We start from the raw sequence: 25,748 nt of genomic DNA, 5'->3' as shown, positions 1-25,748 counted from the left end.
TTCTTCTTTGCCTATGAAATTTTCACTCTTTACTGTATCAGAGTCTGTCTAGTGAATCATAATAGCTGTGGTAGGGCTACACAGCATTTTACTCCAAAAGATTTCCTTCTAAAATCTCAGAGAGCTGCTTCTGTGGGCAAGCAGAGACTCAACAATGGTCACTGGCCTACCGAAAGACAGAGCTCCCTGGTTGGCTGACTGCTTGCATAGGTAGTTCTGCCCACCCATGTTGCATTCCTCTTACATATGGGGAGGAATATTTGCTTAGCTTGCCAAAAGGGCAGCCATTGCAGAAAGGAAGAAAACCCTCAACCTGTAGGAACATTCCTAGGCTTCTCTTGATTATATTTCAGGTAATGTGCAAGAATATTCCCTTCTCCTTAATAGAAGGTCCCATAGACAACTGTGTGTTTTACAACTGTTAAATGTAAGCCACCAGTGAAGGTAATAAAACTGTATAAATACTGACGGTTAGTTATAAAAAGGAGGTTAATTAATGCTAAAATAACCACAATAAAAATTGCCAATAAGAGGGCCTCTGTGCACTCAGAAATGTGCTCGCTGGACTTAGCAGAAGAGACCTGGTAGCCATGTTAGGAGGGAAGAAGGAAAGCCCCAGACTTGCAGATAGCCATAGGCCTGCCTTGATTTATATTTTAGGAATTATATACCTAGTTATCAGTGTTGTGCAAGAGGAAGACTCATAAGAATTTTGTTTTAAGCACATTTAGGCAGCATGTTTTTATTTTTATTTCTTTGTGAGAGGTGCTCATGTTGGACATTTCAAACTTGTACATTTAAATTGCTGTCGATTCCTTATTTGATTTTTTTTTCTGAAGAAGTGTGAGGGAGTGTGTGGTAGTTAAGCTTAGGAGTGATCCACCAACTCCTCTAGTTATTGTATCCATTTATAAAGTTTTAATTTTAAGTTAAATCAAATCAATTGACTATTTTTTTTCTTGTTTATCTGGAGGCAAACATTCATAACTGCAGCCAACCATATCCTGTCTCTCTGATCGCCTTCTGGGCTCATGTGGGACTCGTGAACATGCTCACTTGTTTTTATAGAAAAAGGAACTCCACGGTGAGTGCTTTTCTACGATTTTAGACATAAATTCTCTTATATGTACTCAAGAAGATCAATATTAAATCAATCCAAAAGTTCTGAAAAGAGCAGAAACTATAGCAGGTGAAACTGGTACCATTTCTCTGACCTGAAAGATTATTCTTTTTTCACATCGCTATCAAATACCCGTTTCTAGTTATTGTATGAGCTGCTTAAGACACTCAGAAATAAGAAATCACATATTGATCAATGTCCACAATGGCATCCACACAATAGTAAAAGTGAGGGAAGTACATATTGTCAGTGTTTACAAACCTCCTGTAGTTTCATGGCTAGCACATGTCCTACCCTCATCCTTTTGTCTACACCGTTGACTTTAACAGTCACCATGGATATTGGAGATACACAGTTAACAATAAGAATGGTGAGGCACTAGTCAACTGGGCTGAAGAACATGGCTTGCATCTCATTTTCGATGCTAAAGACAGAGGTACCTTCAGATCAGCAGCATGGAATAGAGAGTTTAACCCTAGTTTAACATTTGTTTAATCTGACTAGAGAAGTCAGCCCTTGCCTATATCCAGATGTGTTCTTGAGGCTTTCCCATACAGTCAGCATCGTCCTGTAATCGTTGAACTAGGAATCCAAATACCAGTTATCAGTTATTTTCCAAGAACACGATGGAACTTTAAGAAAGTGACTTGGAAAGGTTTCAGTAAAGATCTGGATAGGTGTCTTCGATGGGTCCCTCCAACACATAATAACTATCGTTGAAACGTTGGAGCTGTTAAATCTACGGCCCAAAGGCACATTCCTTGAGAATATCGGAAAGAATATATTCCAGGCTGGAGCAATCAGAGTGAGAGCCTGTATCAAAATTTCCTTGACAGCAAAGACCAAGAAGTAGCACATGAACTACTTCATGAACTCGATGCTGCATGTAGACAAAAATGGACTGGAGCAACTGCAAATTTGGATTTCAGGCATTCCAGTAGGAAAGCCTGGACTGTTGGGAAAAAAAACTAGGTGCAAGCCCACCTGTGCTCCAAGGAAATACGGATGTAACATCAAACTAGGTAGCTGCCCAACTGGTATCCCTATCCAGAACTCCGAAGGATCGAGATTTTACAAACAGGATACAAAAAGAACTCCAGATTTTGAAACACACCTGCCCTGAAGACTGTGAGCTGTCAGGGAATTTCAGTGCTGATGAGATTTCCAAGGCACTGAAGAACATCAAAAGTGGAAAGGCACCAGGCTTTAACTGCATCCATAATGAGTTCCTGATCAACAGTGGCACATTCACTAAGAAGTGGCTCAGGAAGTTTCTCGACATCATGAGAACAGGAAGACTCCCAGGGAATTCAAGAAAGCAAAGATAGTTTCTATTCTGAAACAGGAAAACCAAAACATCTAATAGAAAGTTACAGACCTATTTCCCTTCTGAGCTTCTGCTATAAACTCCTCGAGAGGCTAATCCTGAAAAGAATCAGTGACAGAATTAACGAGCGTGTCCCTATAGAGTAAGCAGGATTTAGACCCTGTCGTAGTTGTGAAGACCAGGTTCTCAGCTTAACAAGTTTCACTGAGGCAGGGTATCAGAAGGGTCTTAAGACACAGGGGTGGCCACATAGAATAAACACCAGATATTTGAGAGCTGCGAGACATGAACAGATATTACATGTTTTTATTGGAAAATATGCAAATCTTCTTTTTATTTACATTAAATGAGACTGCTAAAAATAATAACCAAAAAGGATAAAAGCAGATATTGATAATGATATTTATTTGTCCAATGATATTTGTTTGCTAATGATATTTAGCTTCCCCAGCCACCCTGCCAGGAGCCACAGTTTGGCCACCCCTGCAGTTTCCGTTGATCTGACTGCCGCTTATGACACATTCTGGAGGGATGGTCTGCCGTACAAGTTTTTCCCTGCAGAACATTATTTCGACTCCTAAATAACATGCTGTGCGATAGAACTTTCCAAGTAATTATGGGTAAGTCAATGAGCAAGTAGAAGAAACTGAATAACGGTCTACCCCAGGGCTCGATCCTCGTTCCAGTTCTTTTCAATTTATACATTGCTGATGTTTCCGAGATGACATCCAGGAAGCTTGCTTAAGCCAATGACAGGGCAATTGCAGTAAGGCACAAATCAATTGAAAGGACTGAGGATATACTGACTAAGGACCTTGAAATTTTATGTGACTACTACCATAAATGGTGGCTTATTGAAAGTCCAGGAAAAACAGAATGCTCTTGCTTCCATCTCAATAATAATCTTAAACAGAATGCTCTTGCTTCCATCTCAATAAAAATCTTACCAATCATGAACTGAATGTCTATTTGAAATAGGACTGGGATGTCCCTTGTTTCGAGTTATACACGGAGGTCAGCCGTTCGTGGCTCATCCACGTGTTTAAAGACCAGTCAATAACCATATTGCCTGTTTCGCATGGCCGTGATTTTTCGCACTAGTTGGTATGTGCGATATCGGCACTTTAATCATCACGAGACCCCACTGCTGGGCTTGTCCGCAACAATTTATTAGGTATATACAAGGAAGGCAGACGCATCGCCCAACAAACATACACATACTTTAAAAACCAGTCCGCACTGGGATAAAACACGCAACATACAAATAACCATTCTCCTACTACTGACGCCATATCACAATCAGTCGGTATTCCAGTCACCGGTTTCCCAACTCGGTAGCAGGGTTCCCGACACCGTCCTTCCAAGATGAGATTGGACACCACCAACCAGGCCGCTCCTTCCTCCTCTAGGCACGCCACTTGTCATCCGCGTCTTCTCTCTTGACCAACAACGATGGAGAACTTCAACAAGGGTAGACAAGGTGCAAATCAGACTAGAAGCATATTCTCCTTTCGGTGAATAATACTCGATTCTTTGCCCGACAGCAACCCCCTAAGATCTGACCTCTTTCCAGTGGGGACCCTTTGGGCAGGCCAGTTATCCTGCCTTGCCAAACAATGTCCCAGTTCACCATCAGCCTTCCTTCCACCAACGAGAAACGAAACAACCCGACAGGCCACTCTCCTCTCGCTTGGGGCACTCGATCATCGTTCGCCAGCTTCCTTCTACCCAGGAGCAACGGCTCGACTGGGCTCCATTCATGAAAGTCCGGAAAATATCCCATTTTTCGTCTCTTGTCAAAAGTATAAGCTGGGGCAACCAGCTTACGCCTCACCAGGTATCGTCGACTTTTGGTGCGTGTCAATCCGATAGGGCACGAGTGCCCATTTTTCCTACCCAGCGCGTTTCTGCCGAATCAACGACAGCACTGGTAGGGGGAGCAGCGAGTACGCAGTTAGCCAGCTATAGAGCTGTTGCCCGGCGGGGACCACGTGGAGGTTGCGTACTCAATTTCCGTTACATGCTGCCCCCTAACTATGACTCAGATGGAACCTACAAATGGAGAGTCATAGTTACACACAACAATACACCTAAGTGCCTTGGCATTACCCTGGACAGAACCTGGAACTATAAACACTATCTTACCAATGTAGCAGCGAAAATATGCATGCAAAACAACATTCTCCAAAAATTATGTGGTACAACTTGGGGTGTGTCTGCTACAACACTTAGATGCTTAGCTTTGGGGTTGGTATACAGTACTACAGAATATGGCGCTTCTGTGTGGCTCAACAGCTCCCACCCATGTCCACAAACTTGATGCCCAACTCAATACAATAATGAGTACTAGCACTTTATAATGTCAGATGCTTTTAGAAGGTTTTAGGACTGTTTTTAACTGTTATTTATGTGTCTTTTTATGTAAGCCGCCCTGAGCCGGTCTCAGCTGGGAGGGCAGGGTATACATTTTATAAATAAATAAATAAATACAACAATGAGAATCATCAGCGGATGTATTAAACCCCCTCCAACCTATTGGCTATCCATGTTGTGCCACATCGCTCCCACATCTCCGAAGACAAGATGCTCTTCTTTGTGAATATAGAAAGAACATTGAAAACAGAGAGTTGCCCATCCACAAAGACATGGCTGATGCGGGCCTATCCAGACTAAGATTCCAGCACCCAGCAATAAGATCCGCACAAATCCTGCAATCCTTCCAGTATTTAGCATATAGAATTCTAGCGGCAGTGGTTAAATATACAATAAGGTAGCGATCCTCTTTGTTAAGATCTATCGGTAGAATGTTCAACAGTAACACCTCTGGTGTAAATGGTATAACCGTGCCTAACACTTTTTGAATCATTGCATGGATCCATATCCAATATTTTTTCGTTATTTCACAGTACCACCACATATGATAGAACGAGCCCACCTTATTTTCACATTTCCAGCACTTATTTGAACATTTACTATTACATTTCGCTAACCCCTCTGGTGTTACATACCATCTATAAAACATTTTATATACATTTTCTTTATAAGCTATGGCTTTTGTAATTTTTATGTTTTTCTTCCACATTTGGTCCCATTTCTCAAAGTCAATATTGTGACCTATATTTTGTGCCCACTGAATCATATTTACTTTAACTGTTTTCTCTACTATCAGAACATTCAGTAAGAGGGTGTAAATTCTTTTTATGAGTTTTTGATCAGAGGTTGTCATAATTTTTTCAGTCTCCATCAGGTTTTCATGAAAGCCTGTTTTCTTGTCTTTAGCAAGACTTTTGCACTTTTGCACTTTTTGCCATGATAAGTCCTTTAGCGGTTTCAGCTCATTCTTAGAGTCCAATATATCCTGATATCTTTTTGGTTTGTCTTCATCATAGATACTCGGTAACGTAAATGCTTCCAAGAGGGCAATCAGTTTTGAGTTTTTTGAAAAATTGTTTGTGTATAGTTTCCCAAACTTTCAATAACGATGCACGAAGCCAATGTTGTTTAAAGTACTTTTGTGTAGATGCCTTCCCATACCATAAAAAACATGCCATCCCAGCATAAGGTCATGGCCTTCTAGTTTTAATGTTCTCTTCTCCTCAAGCATAATCCAGTCCCTAATCCAGGCTAATGCCACAGCTCTATAGTACAAAATCCAGTTAGGAAGCCCAAAACCTCCTTTTTCTTTGGTGTCTTGAAGAGCCTTCAGTCTTATTCTAGGACGTTTCCCTTGCCAAATAGATTTCGAGACTAACTGGTCCAGGTCTTTAAAAAAAATTTGATTCTGCAAAATGGGAATTGTCTGGAATAAAATTATCCATCTAGGAAGAACATTCATTTTAATTAATGCAATTCGACCCATTAATAAGATCTGTAGATTTTTCCATTTTTCTAAATCTTGTTTAGTTGTCTTCAAAAGTTCTTTGCAATTATTTTCTTGTAAGGCACTACATTTGTTTGTCATCATAATTCCTAAATATTTCATTTTTTCGTGTACCTGGAAGTTTGTGATTTCTTGTAATTGTTCCTTCTGTTTTGTGTCCATGTTCTTGGGTCAAAATCTGTGTTTTATTAATGTTCATCCTCAGCCCTGCAATTTGTCCATAATTTTGAAGTTTCTCCTTCAAATTAGATACAGAGGGTATCGGATTCTCTAAGATGAATGCTAGGTCATCTGCAAATGCAAGTAGTTTTTCTACAAATCTGGGGGTTCCCCAGCATCTGTAGAATAGTCACCTCTGTCTGTATCTGACCCCATTACACAGATTTTATCTACATGCTCGGTCTCCCTTGCTAGAATTAAATATCACAACAATGACCACTTTTAATTCTCAGTGTTCTTCAAAATGGTTATTAAATTAGCTTAATAAAAATAGTGTGCAAAGGAATTTAAGACAACCTTTAAAGGTATGCAAAGGCTGCCTTTAAAAATTATTTAGGCCTAGACTGTCATTAACATGATTGGTTTTGAGAATGAATGTGGGGGTGGCATTGGTAAGTTTCCTCTGTTCTAGCCATCCATTGGTGGCCATCCTATAATGGATAATGCTGGTTGAAGACAGTGAAAAAGGGAAGAGAAGCAAGGCACAAGAGTTCAGAAACAAGTCAGATTTGTCCAAATTTTTCTAGTTTAAAAGAGCAAACAATGACATAAATGTACCAGTCAATCCTGAGGGAAAATTCCAGATGAATAATTTCACTTTGTAAATATTCATATATTTTCCTGAATGCAACAGAACAAACACCAGGAATATAACTGACTATGTAATATAGAACACCCTCATCCCTTCTATGGTTTTCTACCAGAAATATCTTCAACATTTTTCTACCCACTAATTTAACAGAAATGATACGAGGAAACTTGGAATAATGGGCTAAAGAAAAGTAAGCAATAAGCTAGTTTGTCATCAGCAACAAGCAATCAATATATCTAATTCTCAATGTGGCCCTATCTCTGTATACTTAAGCCATGAACAGAAAAGACAGACCTTTCTCCAAACTTGAGAAAAGCCTGAAGTTTACAGAAAAAATATGAAAGTTTGCAGAAAATCTTGAGGGGGAAATACTGGCGAGAAAAGGAGGATAAAAATATACTAAATAAACACACCAAAAATAATACAAACAGTGCTTGTACCTTTAAGAAAAGAACATGCTCTCACTGATCATGGTGGGGGTTGCTAGACAACCACAATGTATTGCCGACCTTCAAACTTTGATTTATGTCAGTAAAAGACAGGGTGAGGAGGAAAGACCCTTTTCAGGCCTATTGGCCTCCCAGTCCACCCCTATTCTTTTTTCTTATGCCCTAGAGGGAGGACTCATTGGGGCCAGGCCAGCAGCAACTTGCTACCATGCAATTTGCACAACTCACACAGATGCAACAGTGACTTAATGCCACACAACATGCCTGAGCCTAGTGGCAACCTCCATATAACTTATGTGACTTGTCTGGGCCAAGCAATGGCTACCACATAACTCTCCTGAGTGACTTGCTACCACACAACTTTTCCTACTTATCCTAGGGAGTGGCTGCCAGGGGGAAAGGAAGGAAAGTGTAGTGGGTCATCTGTCACACTAGGATCTGGAAGACCGAGGTTCAAATCCTTACTCTTGCCTAACGTCACCAAGCAAGCTTCCACAGCAATCATTCTTTCAGTCTAACCTACTTCATAAGGTGTTGTGAGGATAAAATGGATAAAATAATACTTTGGGTCCCCACTGGGGAGAAAGGTTGGGTATAAGCCAAATAAATAATAAATGAAGCTGAAGATTGGGGAAGCAGATAAAACAAAGGTCAGTTGATGAATGCCAAGGAAGAAGGAGAAATGGAGAAGATGGGGGCTGCCAGGAGGATAGAAAGGGGAACCAGTATGGGGAAGGGGGAAATGAAGAGACCCCCACAACTCCTTTCAGGTTCCCCACTTAACCATATATTTAATTCTTAACATGGCCCCATCTATAGACACTTCAATCCAGAGATTGGAGCTATAAACAGACAAGACAGATCTTTCTACAAACCTTGGGAAAACCCCAGGCTTGCAGAAAAATCTGAAATCTATACTATCTATCTATCTATTGGGGGGACACAAAATAATAGAAGCAGCACCTGTACCTGTAAGAAATGGATGGTCTCAGTGGCCATGGTGGGGATTGGTAGGCAACCACAACAATACTGTCAGCCTTCAAATGTTGGTTTCACTCAGAAAAATGCAAGGGGGACACGGCCCTTCCCAGGGTTATTTTGGCTTCCTTGTTCATCACTACTTTCCTCTCTCCTGCCCTGAAAGAAGGACTTATTGAGATCAAGTCCAGAAATTCACCTATGTGATGTAGAGGCTACTGGATCACTTGATACTACACAATTTACCTGGGCCCTGCATCAACCTCTGTAAAGCCTGCATAACTCAGCTAGGTCTGGTAGTGGCCAACACACAACTCACTTAAGTTATTTGCTACTGCACAACTTTTGCAACGTGGCTGGACTTTTCCCAGAGAGAGGGAATGAGAGAAAAGCTGGAAGCTAGTATGGTGTAGCGGTTAGAGTGTCACACTAGGTTCTGGGAGATCCAAGTTCAAATCCCCACTCTGTTACAGAAGCTCACTGGGTAACCTTAGGAGTCACACACTCTCAGCCTAACCTGCCTCACAGGGTTATAGAAGAAAGGAGAATAATGTAAGCTGCTTTGGGTACCCAGTAGGAAAAGGTGGGGTATAAATGAAATAAATAGTAAATAAAGCTGAAGAGTTGGGGGTCAGATAAAAGAAAGTTTGGATGGTGAATGGGAAGTATAGCAGGACATGAAGAAAAGGTAGAGGATACAGGGCTCCAAGGAGGAATAACATGGGGAAGGGGAGACAAGGAAAATCAAGTGATCCCTACAAATCCTTGTGGGTTCCTCTCTTGTATATAATTGAAACTGACAAAGGGAAACTGAACTCAGCCATTTTACATTTATATGCTGCCTATCCCAATAGCTCAAGGGGGCTTAAAACAATATAAAATCTACCTTAAAACCAAAGTTACAGTGATCCCTGTGGAGGGGGGGATTACCTAAAACACAAAAATCCCAGCAGCCCCACAAATGTATAAATCTTCAACTACTGCAAGTTATATGGGCCAGTTCAGCAAATGGAATGGAAGTGTGCACATATTGCATTAGCAATGTGATCTACAATAGACCTTAACTAGGCAACTTAGAAGATCTCTAGATTATTTTTTTTTTTAATAGAGCAGTCTTTGGGGTCGGTCCATCCTCAGACTAGTTGGTCCATCCTCAGACTAGTTTGCCAGTTTTTTTACTGCACTTGTTTATTTCAGCTCATCCTCATACATGTTTTCTTGTCATTTAAAGCACAGCACAGCACAGGATGATAACCCACATGACCATGCACACAAATAACAGCAAACAAAGGTAAGTTCATCTTTTCAGACCAAGGGGAAGTAAGGTGGCTCAACAGCAACCTTATTCACTCTGCGGTAGCCTCATACTGAGACTGCAAATAGCAGCACAGTCCTTTGAAAGGATGGTGGAGGAGGCAGTTTCTGTGTACAGGAACTTCCTGGAAGGGAGCTTTAGAAAAGGATTTTCCTTTTCAGCTATGCACGTAGTATATGCATTTTTGTGTGCCCAGTCTGCTGAGCTACACATTGCATTCTCACGGCCATCTACCTTCCTGTTTGAAAAACCTTGCCTTAAAAAAAAACACTACTCTCAAAGTCACAGTGACCACAATGGACAGAGAACATTATGTGTCAAAACTATTATGCTTCCTGGAACAGTGACGGTTCTAATAAATGCTTCTTGGAGTATAGGAACTGTGTCATAAGTGTAACTAGCCTAGAAAGGAATTCTACAGGTGATAGAAGAAAAGCTATGCTATAAACTGAAGGGACATTGATTCAACAAAGCTGGTTGGTTGTTTTTTTTAAAAAAAAAAAAATCAGAACCTAGCAAGTGTTCCTGAAAGATATCCCATTTAGTACATGCAGGCCTATATTAGCAACAATGTTCACAGATAACACACTTTTAAAAGTTGCAAACTAACAAATAACTCTTAGCTGCAGCTTAATAATACATGTAATCATTGTGTTTCAATATTGTCTTGCATGTAACTGTGCCCATTTTGGGGACAAACATATTTTAAATTTCCAGTGTCTATACTGTTATTGTATGATTCTGTTTTCTGGATTTGTGACTGCTGGTAACACATAAAGGTGCTTCTCATGGTTTGGAGATTGAGGGGTTGATTCTTAGAACTACTTTATTTTGGTGAAGGACTGAGTTGCAACAAAGAGCAGTTACCCCATTCCCACACAGTGAGATCCAATTGTTGCAATGGGACTGAATCATTTCCTCTCAGCTACTGTCAGTATTAATCATTTCCTGATCTAATTTCTTCATTGTAATTCCACCATTTGCTTGTCATTATGTTTGAGATTGTTCTGTTGGTCATTCCATTTCTTTCTTGTCCCCCAATGAGTATGCATACCAGGTTCAAGGATGCATCAGGAAATGGTTTTCTTTTAAATTCCATGAAGCAAAGCAAAATTTATGAGTTCATGCTTTCTCTTACTGCTAGTCAAACTGGCATCAAATTAACAACTTCCTGATTTCATTTCCTCTTTGCAATCTTCGACTGTTTAAAAGCAACAGGAGAAGAGATTTTTTTAAAGGAAGCTCTTACCAATCATATCTCCAACACAGCCATGCCTTTCCCCACATGCTAGCACTGTGTGACAGGCAAAGACACCCACGGTGCCCGCCAAGAGGGCATGGGAATGGGGCAGCAGCAGCCCAAGAGTTAAGCCCATTGGATGGGTTTGGCCCAATATCAGATGCAGCTGGCTGACAGGAACAGCAGAGACCATGAGTGGGAGAGAAGCACCCCTCCCTGGGTATCCTGGACAACCACAACTATAGGGGATGGATTTAAAGGTAGTCATGTGCAACAACAGGACTAGCTTACTGGATGACGCTTCTATCTTAGATCCCTTCCAGTCCGGCTTTCGCCCTGGGCACGGGACGAAGATGGCACTGGTCGCCCTCACATATGACCACCAAAGGCATCTGGATCGGGGCAGATCGACAGTGCTGTTGTTGTTAGATCTGTTGGCCGCGTTTGACACGGTCGAACATCAGCTACTGACCCACCGCCTCGCCAACATTGGAATTCAGGGACTAGCCTTGCAGTGGCTTGCTTCCTTTCTCCAAGGTCGGGGACAAAGAGTGGCACTGGGGAATCAGCTGTTCCGGAGGCACCCACTAGAATGTGGAGTGCCACAAGGGGCGGTGTTGTCCCCGATGCTTTTTAACATCTATATGCGCCCTCTTGCCCAGATTGCCAGGAGATATGGACTGGGTTGTCATCAGTATGCAGATGACACCCAGCTTTATCTGTTGCTGGACGGCCAGTCCGATTCCAAACCGGAAGTCCTAGATTGGGCGTTACAGGCCGTGGCTGGTTGGCTTAGGCTGAGCTGGATGAAATTGAATCCGACAAAGACGGAGGTCCTGTGCTTGAGTCGTGGCTGTCCAGGGGTAGGGACCTCACTCCCAACCTTCGATGGGGCATCATTGGTGCCAGCGCCGGAGGTTAGGAGCTTGGGGGTGCTCCTGGAGGCCTCCCTAACAATGGAGGCCCAGGTTGCAGCCATTGCCAAGTTGGCCTTTTACCACCTTCGGCTGATAAGGCAGCTGGCTCCCTTCCTCAAATGCAGTGACTTGGCAACAGTGATCCATGTGATGTAATGCCCTCTACATAGGGCTGCCCTTGTCGCAAATCCGGAAGCTGCAGCTGGTCCAAAATGCCACGGCCAAACTGGTGATGGGACTCCCAAAACGGGAGCACATTCAGCCTGTGCTAAAAGCATTGCACTGGCTGCTTATAGCATACCGGATTCGTTTCAAGGTGCTGGTTTTCACCTTTAAAGCCCATTATGGCCAGGGTTCGACATACCTGAGGGACCACCTTTCCCCATATATGCCCTGGAGAGCACTGTGTTCAGGGACCCAGAACCGACTGGTCCTCCCAAGTACCAAGGAGGCCAGATTGGCAACAACTAGGGCCAGGGCTTTTTCGGTGCTGGCTCCACTTTGGTGGAATGAGCTCCCAGAGGAGATCAGGGCCCTGTGGGACCTTTTACAGTACTGCAGGGCCTGCAAGACGAGCTCTTCCACCAGGCTTTTGGAGCCGCCACCACTGCTACCATCACCACCATCACTACTAATAACAACTGATAGTATGGTGGAAGCCCTGAGCAGGAGGTCCCCAAGACTATTGCCCGGTCCATCCCCTCTCTTCCCCATAATGGAAGTGGGCCAATAGAATTACTGAATATTGGAATTTCTAGCATTTTAATATTGTTGATTTTAACATGTTTATATCACTGTATGGTTCATCAAATTAGCATTAATTGAATGTGTTTTATGTATTATGAAGTTTTATCTTGTTGGAAGCTGCCCTGAGCCAGCCTAGGCCAGAATGGGTGGGATAGAAATCAATTAAATAAATAAACAAATAAACAAACAAACATAAGAAGAGCCCTGCTGAATAAGACCTGAGGTCCATCTAGTCCAGCATCCTGTCTCACACAGTGGCCAACCAGTTCCTCTGGAGGGCCAACAACAGGGCATAGAGACTGAGGCCTTCCCCTAATGTTGCCTTATGGCTCTGGGATTCAGAGGATTAGCATTTTGGAAGACAGAGAAAAATTTCTGTTTGTCAACTCTCTCCACCCCATGCATAATTTTATAAACCTCTATCGTGTCCCCCCCTTTGGTATCTCTTCTCTTAACTTAAAAATCCCAGACTCTCCTCACAGAGAAGGTGCTCCAAGCCCCTAATCATTTTGGTTGTCCTACTCTGTACTTTTTCCAGCTCTGCAATGTCCTTTTGGAGATACAGTGACCACAACTGTACACAGTATTCCAAATGAGGTTGCACGATAGATCTATACAAGGACATGACAATATTGACAGTTTTATTCTCACCAAGGGTCATTTCGTAGAAAAAGAGGTGCAGGAGCTCATTAGCATAACTCACTAGCATATTTGCATATGCCACACCCCCTGACATCACCAGAAGTGTGTCAGAAGGCAACACCCACCCACTGATCACACCCCCTTGACTGTTTTAGGTTTGCTAGCTATGGGGGGGGGGGACGAGCAGATCTGTCCTCGCAGAGGAGGGAGAGCTTGTACCTGAATAAAACTTGGTCTTAAAGGTGCCACTGGACTGTTTTGGGTTGGGTGCTGGGGGGGCTCTGCGACTTTCCTGGCTGCTTCTTGCTCTGACTGAGGGCTGCCGGGAGCAGGGGGTGGGCTTGTTGCATGTACCCACCCCCTGGGCTCTTTAATGCCGGAGCTCTGCTCCTGTGCGCTCCTGCAGGAAATGACCCCTGATTCTCACTCCTTTTCCTAATAATCCCTCGCATAGCGTTTCACTGCTGCAGCACACTGGGTTGGCACTTTCATTGAGCTATCCACTATAACCCACAATCTTTTTCCCTTTCAATCTCAGCAAATTCAGACCCCATTAGCCTATACTTGAAGTTGGGATTTTAACATAGGGGGAGGGGTTCAGATTGGGGAAATCATGCACGCAGTGGAAACCCTCCAATGGCACTGCTCTGATCAAACCAGAGTATTCTATTGTTATCTAGAGAGAAAGAAAGAAACCAAATCAACAGCCTCTCAGGCCACATCTGTTTGGTCCTTACGATACATTGTTTTAAGTGTGCAATATGTGCAATAGTGTAACACCACAGTACAGGCTTGCAGCCATGTATTTTAACAGTGATTTTCCATAGTGTTAATCTGTGAGAAGTATAATAGAAGACAAAATATATAATTCTAGGGACAGGGAATGAAAGAGAAAGGAGAAGGAAGGAATGTATTTATTTATACATTGCCATCATCTTGCAGGTGTTTTATAGAATATCTTAGCAAAAAAAAGATAGACCCCTCACTTGAGCAGCTAACATCCTAAATTTTCACAAAGAGCTAGACCATAAGGCAAAAAGAGAAAACTGGGGGCAAGAAGCAACGCACAAGCTCAGTTCTGTGCATTCAAATCAAATCAAATTTATTTTTATGGCCAATTGACCAGCAGTGCAGTAAACCAATACAATAATAAACAAGTACGATCACCAACACTCACAGACAATAATACCATCATAGTACCAGCCACAGACCCCTATTAAAATCATAATTCTATTCCCTAAATTCTAAGTCTTGTCTTTTTATTAAAATCTTTTGCTTGCTTATTACTAAAAAGCAAGATTTTGCTACCGGAGTTACTGGCTTCTTGGTATCTTCCAACAAATATTTCAGCAACACAGTATTGTCTACCCAGTGATTCAAAAGCTTCGGCAAGTAGATAAATTGGGGACCACCCGTAAGGGGGTGGGCACACCACTCCCCTTGGGAGGTGTTAGCTGCCAGTGTGATATCTGCGGCGCGGCAGAGATCAAAAAGTGGAAAGATCTGTTTTGGCATCCCTGCAGTGGAGCGAATCGGCCAGGCAGTGGCAGTGTGGCAGTGCAACATCATGAGCCCTGACGTCATCAGCCAGCCGACAGAATACATGCCGTCGGGACATGACTGATACAGCCTGCAGATGGATCCTCCGACTAGCTACAATGTGTGTGTGATTAAAAATACTGTATGTTGTCTTCCCTATCCCCACAAATATATTGTAAGTCCATTGTCTCTGAGTAACTGTAAATCGCTCTGAGCCCACATGAGTGGGGAAAAGCGATCAATAAATTGAAAGTATTATTGTTGTTGTTGTTGTTGTTGTTGTTATTAAATTTCAAATAGTTGTCCAAGGGTTTAAATTGGGCAAGTAAAGGAAACAATGCACAAGCTCAGTTCTGTGCATTCAGACATCAGCTTCATAAGCTATGCTATAGCTTGCATGGAAGAAACTGTTTTCTTTTTAAGAAAAAAGAAAGAGATGGCACAGTGATACAAAGGAAGTTTCAAAAGTCAAGCATGCAGCAAGACAAAAAAACCCACAGCAACGTTACCCCAAAAAATCCACTGATTGCCAACAACACCTTTTGTGCTGGAGTCCTTACATTCATCCTATGCAAGGACACAATTGATACTGAAGTCCTCCCATCTGATCTGATGAGCCAGAGACCCCTCCAGAGTGCCCAGCGCCTAGGACTGAGCTGCAAGACCATTTCCCCAAGGAGATATTAAAGTGTGACATTCAACACTGGCTTGAGGTTTTCAATAGCTTACCAACACAGCAGATTTCAGAAAGTTCTAAAAACATCATATTGCATTGGCCTTTTTTTAAAAAAAAAAAAACCCAGTACATTAAGATGACATTCGAACCACTCTGGACAACATTCTGCATGTCCTTAGTAATGTTAAGAACAAACATTCTCCGGTGGTCCAGGAGTGGGGCAGTCCTTGACCCCTTACTCCTGGAAAGTACCTCCCCCTTCCGTAGGCAGAGTAAGGCTTATCAGTCTTACCGGCCCTGCCTTCTGAGCAGGATATGCTGGCTGTGCTCTGAAGAGCACAAAGATCCCAGAAGACACTGGAAGGTCAGAAGAAGAAGCGGAGACCTAAAGGGCAATGTTCTGATTCAAATGGAAGGTACTTACCTTCCAGCCCTAAAACATATTCGAGAGCTGCAGGCCTCGAATTACAATGGATCTGGCACCGGCAGTCCTGGGAGGCCCCCAGGCGGTCACGGCGCCGAGAGGAACGCCTTGGACCCCGCTGGGAAGGCAGTGGTAAACTGCTCTCCCCCCCCCATCCAGCCGCGGCGGCGTGCAGCAGTTTTGGGGACAGACGCTCAGTGAAGAGCCTGGGGAGAGCAGAGGCAAGAGAGGCGGCCGAGGGTAGTGCAGAATCCCTGTCGCCTTCCCTTTCGGCATTGGAATGGAGCCCCCTCCTTGTTCCGGATCGTGGCGAGGAGGGACGTGTCTCCTGCACAGTCTACCCGGTCGGCTGAACCACGGTAGGACTGTATCCATTGAGAACTGGTAAGGTGTGGAGGGGGAGAGAGAAAGAGGACTAACCCCCCTCCTCCAGTTTTCTTTTCCCTGCCCTTTACTCCTTTCCTCTGGATCTGGATGGGAGGTTCTTTAAAAGGTACGTGTCTCCTGCGCAGTCTACCTGGTCGGCTGAACCACGGTAGGACTGTATCCATTGAGAACTGGTAAGGTGTGGAGGGGGAGAGAGAAAGAGGATTACCCTCCCCCTCCTCCAGTTTTCTTTTCCCTGCCCTTTACTCCTTTCTCTGGATCTGGATGGGAGGTTCTTTAAAAGGGCGAATTGCTTCTGGTTCATGGGTCAGGTCTCTAGCAGGGACATTTTACAGTCCTTATTGCTGGGCCTTTTGGAAAGGGAGCAACAATAGACAGCCTACTTCTTCCCCACCTGATTCTTCTGATGTGGGTGGGGCAAGGCTCCATTTTGGGGCTCTGTTAGGAGAGTGATGGTGGCTACTTTCACTTTCAGGTTCCCCTAAAATGGCTGAGAAGGCGGGAACATCTAGCTCCCAAGGCACAGAGAGTCTTAACCCTTCACAGACTACCAGTATAGTCTCTCAAAATACTGAGCCCTCAGGAGAGGAAGCCCAGTCAAATTTCTCTCCTGGCTTAGAGAGGAAATGAGAAAGAATTCACTGGTCTAGGGCAACAGGCAGCTTCTTCCTAGGCTACTGTCCTCTCTGCTAAAAGAGACAGGAGTCCCAGTACAGAGGGCAGTAGAAATACAGGCCTCCCAAGCATAGTGCCAGAAAAAAGGTGAACTATTAGAGCAGGAGAAAGAAAAGGGTGCCTGTCATTCAATCTAGACTCTTGCTCCTAATCTCTATAATAGAATATGGGCTAAGGTCATGAGGGCACTAGAGTTTACATACTCTCCAAAGATACAGGAAGACAAGGAGGATCCTGGGTTCTTTCCTGTAGGCTCTGACAAAGCCATTTCCAAGTGTGCCGCTTCCTGTGGCATTATATAATATCATTATGGCAGAATGGGAACACCCAGCCAATCCAAAGTCTGGGAAACCCAGTGTTTAATAAACTCTGCTCTCTTATTCCAGGAGCCACAAAGAAGTTCAAACTTCCTATGGTGGATGATTCAATTAACTTATCAGCATCTACTTCTCTATTTCCCGTGGACGCTGATGGACTCCCAAAAAAGACTTCTCTGTTTCCCGTGGATGCTGATGGACTCCCAAAAAAGACAAGGGAGTTGCAAAGGCACTGCGTAGAGTTTTTTTGAGGCGCTTGCCATCTCCCTTAGAGTATCAGCTATGGGATCCCTGTTTGCTCAAGTGGCCTACCTGTGGGCCTCAGAGCTAACTTCTGTAGACAGTGACATACCAAAGAGCCTTAAGGATGAGCTAAAACAGATAGCTCTAGCCACAGCATTTGTGGCAGAAGCCTCTTTGGATATCATACAACTCAAAGCGAAAGCTATGGCATGTCATGCAACAGCCAGGAGAAATACATGGCTGGGGCACTGGAATGCAGATCCAGCAACAAGGACGAAGGTGGTAGTGGTATCCCTCAAGGGAGTTAACCTTTTCAGAGCAGGCCTGGAACATTACTTGGTGAAAGACAAAGGCAAGTCATGGGTGCTACCATCAAAGAAGAAGGATATGAATTCTAGAAGGAGACCACGATCTTTTTGAGACCTCAGTCGTGATGATAAACAACAAATGGAAGATATAGACGCAAGAGGATAGCTTTCTCTGGGCAGTGGAACCAGGCTGTGTCGGACAAGTGGTTCCTGGAGACGCTGGCTACGCACTAGAGTTCAAAAGTGTTCCAAGCAACATTTCTTGGAGATCTCAAGGGAAAGATCACCAGGAAAAACACAAGATGATGTTACAGTCCATCTAACATCTGTTGGACATTGGAGTGATAGAGATGGTGCCCTACCAGAGAGGTCGCTAGGAATTTATTCCATTCCTTTACGATCCCCAAGAAGAATGGGAACACTAGGGCCATCTCGATCTAACATCTGTTGGACACTGGAGTGATAGAGATGGTGCCGAGACAGAGAGTTCGCTAGGAATTTAGTCCATCCCTTTACGATCACCAAGAAGAATGGGAACACTAGGGGCATCTCGGACTTGAAGTGGCTCAACAAACATGTGCAATCACAAAAGTTCAAGATGGAAATGTTGAGGTCCATTTATTTATTTTTTCCCTCCATACATGCAGGGGACTTCATGGTCTCCATAGACCTGGCGGAAGCCTATCCGCACATCCTGACAAGGGATAATCACAGGAAATTTCTAAGGTTCACATATCACAGCAAACATTTCCAATATTGAGCCTCGCCCTCTGGACTCAAGTCCTCGCCTCAGATATTCTCCAAGGTCCTGGGGACACTAGTGGCCTTCCTAAGTCTGAGAGGAGTGGTCCTGTTTTCCTTACTTGGAAGACGTTTTGATCCAGGCAGAGTCCAGTCACCAGGTGAGCCTACACTTGGACTTTATAATCCAAGTATTTAGTGTTTAGTCATGCTGGCCACATGACCATGGAAATGTCTTCGGACAGCGCTGGCTCTTCGGCTTTGAAACTGAGATGAGCACCGCAACCCTAGAGTCGGTTTGGCTGGCTTTTGAGCAAGGGAACCTTTACCTTTACCTTACTACAGGGACATGGTTGTGCTATTAACAGGGAGAAGAGGACCCTGGAGCCAACTCAAGTAATTACACACTTGGGAGTGTGGATAGACACAAGACAGGACAGGGTTCTTCTGCTCCAGGAGCGGTTAGTAAAATTTCTCACTTATCTTTCATCAGGTCCTGAACATTTAGACACGAGGTGATGACTTTAGTATGTCTCCTGGGCATGATGGTGTCGTGCCAAGATCTACTACCGTGGCATACAGTTCATATGTATTTCTTTATTCCTTTATTCTTTATTCACTACCAGAAGGAAATAGACTACAAGATAGTCAAGAAGGTAGAGTTACCACAGTCTGTGTGGACAGAGTTACAGTAGTGGCTAGTTCCAACTCTGTTCACAGAAGGGATACTTCTAAGTGAACCCCATGGGACACATGGTCAAGACACCTGGTCGAAGCCGGAAACACCCTGGAATTTGGGACCATAAAGTTGACCCTGGCTTGCCTGCAGACGCAACTGGTAGGCAGTCATGTTCTGATTCAAATGGATAACATGATGACGAAAGTCTATATTAACAGATAGGGAGACATGCAATCCCAACGGCTACACCGGGAAGCAATGCAAGTGATGCAATGGGCAGAGTAGCATGTGCTGTCCTTAAAGGCCACACATATGGCAGGAAGAGAAACATGTTAACAGAGGGACGCCTTCCAACAGATCAGCGAAAGATTTGGAAGGCAGAGGTGGATCCTTTCACGTAGAGACAGACCAAGTAAAATTAAAAAAAAGGTTTACGTCCAAAACTCACATGAAAGGGGCACTAGGAATGGACGCCCTGTTCCTAGCATGGCCAAGAACTCTACTCTATGCCTTGTCGCTCCTGACTCTAATTCCCAGAGTGGTACAGCAGGCGATAGATTAAAAAGCAGATGTGATTCTGATGGCACTCTTTTGCCCACAGAGGGCGTGGTTCCAGGACCTCATGAGCCTATCCAGACAAGATCTATGGCGGCTGCCTCTCAGACGGGACCTTCTATCTCAGGAGATGACCGTTCATCTGCAACTGGACATGCTACAACTCCCAGTGTGGAGGTTGAGAGGAGACAGTTAGCAGCTCTAGGATAGGAGACAGAGGTGGTTTCCACGCTCTTGGCGTCCAGAAAATCTTCTATGACCAAGATATATGACAGATCTTGACAAACATCTTCTAACTGGTGTGGAGAGCAGGGGTGGACCCGATGCAGGCACAGATGGGAAGGGCTTTTCTCCAACAGGGTCCGAGTAAAGGGTTGAGTACTAGTTCTCTAAGGTGACAGGTAATGGCCCTTTCCACGGTTGGAGGGGCTAGGAAAGGTAGGTTTTTTCCCATCACCCACACATATGGCGGTTTTTGAGGGGGGCCTCCCTCCTCAATCCACCACAGGTACACAGTTTCTCCGCATGGAATTTAAATGCATTGCAATGAGCACTATGCAAGTAGCCGTTTGAACCAATGGCATCATGTCCCATGAAAGATATTACTTTGAAAACAATTTCTTAGTGGGGATCACTTCAGCGCGTAGGTTTTTGGGGCTGAGAGCTTCGTTGGTACACACAGATTGATGTACCTTCTACAACGACAGGGTCCTCCTCAGACCAGCCCCAGCATTCATCCCCAAAGTTAACTCCTGGTTCCATAGATAGGAAGATATGGCACTTCCCTCCTTTTCTTCAAACCCTGGCCATGAGATGGTGACAGTCTGGCATCACCTAGACGTGCGTAGGGCTTTGAGTTTTCTATATGGACAGGACCAGGGGGTTGAGAAAGACTGAATCTTTGTTTGGGTATGTTAGTCAGTTGTCCCTGGGAATAGGGCCTTGCCGTCCCTAGAAGTCACTTGTAAGGACATGGAAATTTGTCCATTCCTTTACAAAGTACTATAGGATTGACAAACTAGCCTCGGCAGAAGCAGCATTTGACAGTAGAGTGCTCCTTCAGGCCCTGTAGGCACCGGAAGTTGTGTGACCCACCCAGGGGGAGCACTGCTTTTTTATGTCCCAGGAGTAAGGAGTCAAGGACTGCCCCACTCCTGGACCACCGGAGAATGGAAGATTTGTGTTCACTTACCATGAAGCTTCCTTCTCGATGGTCCAGAGTGGGGCAGTCCTACCCAACCTCTCTTGATGGACACGACTTCCGGTCCTTTAGGTTTTGCAGTGGTTCAGTTGTTCATGAATATGGTCTAACTGATTACGTGATGTGATGGACTGCTGCTGTTTGTTTGCTCTAATGGTTAAAATACAGGTTTGTATTTGGTTAAGCCCATGGCTGTGATAGTATTCCCCAGTTATCTGAGGGGGAAGGAGTTATTTTTTAAGTGCATTTACAGCAGCTCGGAAGTGGCTTTCAGTATGACTGGGGATCAGAGGATAAGCCCCTCCCCTCTGGGACCAAAGTTTGCCGGCCCTGCCTACGGAAGAGGGAGGTGCTTTCCAGGAGTAAGGAGTCAAGGACTGCCCCACTCTGGACCACCGAGAAGGAAGCTTCACAGTAAGTGAATACAAACCTTCCATTTTCTTATTGTGCTTACCAGAGGAGACGGAGTATTCCCTTAAGTTTTTAACATAAAGATTTAAAAGGATTATTTTGCCAGTGCCACAGAGCTGTCCTGGCATGCTCAGTGAGAGATGCACAGCTTTGCAGCCAACAATCTGTCCTTCGGCCATGAAAAGAGCCTTTTGATTCTCCTCCCCCCCCAAAAAAAAAACCCCTATTCATAAACATCCTTGCTTACCGGCTCCCGGCCATCCATTGCCTCCATCCACAGCCTTCGATCTTCTTCAGAAAGTGCTTGCATTGTAATTACTCCTGCCCTGCAGAGAGTAAAACAGAATGATGGAATGAATAATACACATAAAAAGATCAAATGGAGTCAAATTTGGCACAACTTACTACAATGTACCTTTTCATGATGCAAATGCAAGTTTGGGAATAACTGGCAGAGACATAACCTAACAGGGCCAAAGTGGGGCTTGGTTGAGAACATATTCTTGTCTCATTTGCATGCAGGTTACAGGTGGTAAAAAACAAGCTAAAGCAAGCATTCTAAGCAAATTTGACTGTCCTTTGCAAAAAGTACATCCTAAGTAAGATTGCTTACATATTGGCAATGCAACTGCACTTCAGGGCATAAGATAAATTTTGCAAATGTACAGCCAGTAGAAAGTTCCCATAGATAGATGGGATGATAGTAGTTCTGGCATAGTCTGATGCTTCACTCAGAACATTTTCCTCTACAGGAAAACAGTCCCCCATGTCATGTATGAACCATTCTGATTATCCCAAGATATGCATTCATACAAACAAATATAACGAGTGAACTGGTCAATTATGGATGCAACAGGGGGTTCTTCTGCCTGGAGAAGGAAAGTCAGTGGCCTGTATCCTACCATCCCCATGCATTCAAGTTATGCATATCTGGGAATAGCCAGGATGACAGATGTCATATACAAACTACTTCTATAAATTCACTTCCAAATTCCCACAAACTTGAATAGAGCAAGACTACTTTATAAGTTTTTAATTACACATTTGATTTATATCTAGATTTTCCAATAGCTACAAAAATCACATTGCATATTTTTATTTCTATCACAATTTTAACATTGCAACTCCTATACAGAGAGTTGGTTTAATCTCATAGTGCATATGCAGAAACTATTTAGGGGGTCAAAAACTATTTTAAAAGTCTGGCTTTGAAAGCAGCTAGAGCTAAAGCAGCAAAAAGTAATGCTGGAAAGTTAGGCCTGGTCCTTTATTTCCTTCAGAGATTCTCAGAAATTCTAAAAAAAAATTATTTTGCTGTGGCATGGCCTCATTCAAGGTTGATTCATAATATTCTCTTTTGCTTCTGAAATAACATACGTGCAACACTATTTTCTATTTCCACGTCATATGTTTCTATGATCAGAATTGTGTGATTAACTGCACTGAAAAAAACAACACAGATGGCAATGCTAGAGTATGTCAGTTACAGCAACTCCCAGATTTTCAAGAGATAACTAAGCATTTTAAAGTCACAGACCTGAAGTTACAGATGTGAGATTATAATCGTCACACAATTACCATGTTGGTGTGGGCAGACTTTATATGATTTATAGCAGAGGCAGTATGACCTACTTAGAACTTGACACAAGGACTAGCCTTTAGAACAGTAACAATTATCTAGTGATTAAGGCCCCAAATTATGACATATCAGGGCTTATGTGGTAACTTTACATTAAAGGGAAATAAGGTTTATATTTAAGAAAGTTCTATTTATAGCATCTTCTTAAGATTTATCCATTTCTACCCCAGGGCTCATAGCCACACCAGCTTTGCTGTAACACAGATCAAAGGTCATTTCTAACATTCCTTTCCATAAATACACTCTAAATAGCACATGTAGAAAAGTTAGCCAACATACATGACTTTATAAACATTGATGTCACACACCCTGCATGTGCTTCAGCTAGCCAGAAAGTCCATGAATACTTCAGAAACCTTACCAACTCTACATACCAGTGGCACACTATTAAAAGCCATTCATTACAGCCATCACCAGAAGTATGACAGATTCTGCAACTTGATGGTTCAGGTCATGTAACCTCATTTCAATTTTGGTTCTCTGTCGTGATAAATGAACTTTCGAGTCTTTACTTTGCACCAGTTTGATTCCTCACATCACATTTTCCAAATAAAATGTACACCTTTTTTCCGTGTCATTTGTGCGTGTAAAAGTAGTGTAAAAATGACACACACAAAAAGGGTGCAAAAAATGAAAGGATCATCAACATCCATAAAGAAAATAAAGCAGACCAAAAGTAACAACATATAAAATAAAAGAGAAATGAAAGTGGCCATACTAATTCATTCCTAAACTGGCAGCCAAAGGAAGACAATCTGACAGGAAGGGCAAATGTGAAAAGTAATGGTAGCTGTTCTCTTGCCATGGTCACCTAAGGTTTATTTAATAACAGCAGCAACTAAGTAATGACTCAGTGATCACTATTCAGTCCAGGTTATGGATAGAGAAAGCCTTAATTACCCTTGCTGACAACCTAAAATGAGAGAAACATAGGATGGGGTGCAGTGGTTAGAGTGCAGTTGACCTGAGATATATATGTTCAAGTCCCCACTACGCCACAGAAACTGCCCGGTGACTTGGGCAAGACATTCTCTTTCTCTCATCACAACCTACTTCACAGGGCTGTTGTGAGGATGCACACTACTGTGGGCTACTTTCTGGAAAAGCAGAATAAAAATGTACTCGATAGACAGAATAAGGGCAACCCTGTTAGCTATTTATGATCTCTCAGGAGTTTTCAATACTATTGACTTTCTTGACTGCCTTTCTGGGTTAGAGGCACCATATTACGGTGGCTCTGCTCCAAACTGGAGGGTAGGTTTTAGAAGGTGGTACTGGAAAAAACAGGTTGCTTATCTGTAACTGATGATCTTCGAGTGGTCATCTGTGCATTCACACCTATGGGATACAGTGAGCCTGTGCTGGATTGATCGGCATTGTAGCAAGCTCTTAACGGATTGTTGCGCCCAGACCTCGGGCATTCGCAGGAACCCCACCACGCATGCCCAGAGGGGTGGGTGCGGACATCCTGCCAGTTCCTCTGAACCGCCGCGAATCAACCCTTATGGAAAATGTTTAGAAGCTGACAGCAGTGGGGAAGGAGGGCGGGTGGTGTGAATGCACAGATGGCCACTCGAAGATCATCAGTTACAAGTAAGCAACCCGTTTATCTTCAATGTGGTCTCTGTGGGAGATTAGCGAGCAATGGCCTACCTGGAGGAAGGTGCTGGCAGGTCCTTACTGCGAGGCTGAGGATAAGATGTGACATCCCATGTTGGTACGAGAATTCTTATGGACGTCTAGGGTGTAGTGCCTTATGAACGTGTTAGGCGTAGCCCAAGTAGCGGCTCTGCAAATGTCCATTAGGGGAACTCCCTGGAGGAAGGCAGTGAGGCTGCAACAGCTCTGGTTGAATGAGCCCTGATAGGACCAGGCAATGGCTGCTTAGCAATAAGGTAGCAGAGGCGGATGAAACCTACAATCCACCTTGACAAATGCTGAGCCATGATGCGAGTCCCTAGCCTTGCTGGCGCATAGAAGACAAACAGTTGACAATCACGTCTCGTTGGACGGGTTCTGTGTAGGTAGAACAGAAGCGCATGTTTCGTATCCAAGGTGTGTAACAGCCTCTCCTCTGCGGATGTCGGTGCCAGAAAGAAATCCGGGAGGAAGACCTCTGCCTGTAGGTGAAATTCTGACACTACCTTTGGCAGGAACGAGATGTCAGGTACGAGGCGGACACCGTCTGGCAAAAAAGACAAGTAAGGAGTATCATGTCTGAAAGCCAGTATTTCTCCAACTCGCCTTGCTGAAGTGACAGCAACCAGAGAGGTTGTTTTCCAGGACAGGAATTTTATGTTGCAAGTTGCGAGTAGCTCAAAAGGTTTTCTGGTGAGTTGGCGAAGAACCGGGGAAGGTCCCAGGGGACGACAGGAGTTTTGATGGGAGGGTAAAGGTGCAACAGTCCCTTCAAAAAATGTTTAGAAAGTGGATGCAAGAACAGTGTGCATCCCTCAACTTGAACATGGTAGGCCGAAAGTGAGGCCAAATAAACCCTTAATGAGGAATGTGAAAGTCCTGAGTCAGC

General features: G+C 43.7%; 1 protein-coding gene across 1 annotated transcript in view; it reads right to left on the bottom strand.

Annotated features, from left to right (window-relative positions):
- ARHGAP26 (Rho GTPase activating protein 26) overlaps window positions 1–25,748 on the bottom strand; it is a 456,611-nt gene that overhangs the window by 267,025 nt on the left and 163,838 nt on the right. Inside the window, exon 11 of the mRNA XM_015414327.1 lies at window positions 21,830–21,908. Coding sequence (XP_015269813.1) covers window positions 21,830–21,908 — 79 coding nt within the window. The remainder of the gene's footprint in view (window positions 1–21,829; window positions 21,909–25,748) is intronic.

This window comes from Gekko japonicus, unplaced genomic scaffold (assembly GCF_001447785.1).
Source record: "Gekko japonicus isolate JY-2015 unplaced genomic scaffold, Gekko_japonicus_V1.1 scaffold96, whole genome shotgun sequence".
In the NCBI taxonomy this organism is placed as follows: Eukaryota; Metazoa; Chordata; class Lepidosauria; order Squamata; family Gekkonidae; genus Gekko; species Gekko japonicus.
The sequence above is the reverse complement of the archived record's forward strand: the minus strand, read 5'-3'. Positions and strand labels throughout refer to the sequence as shown.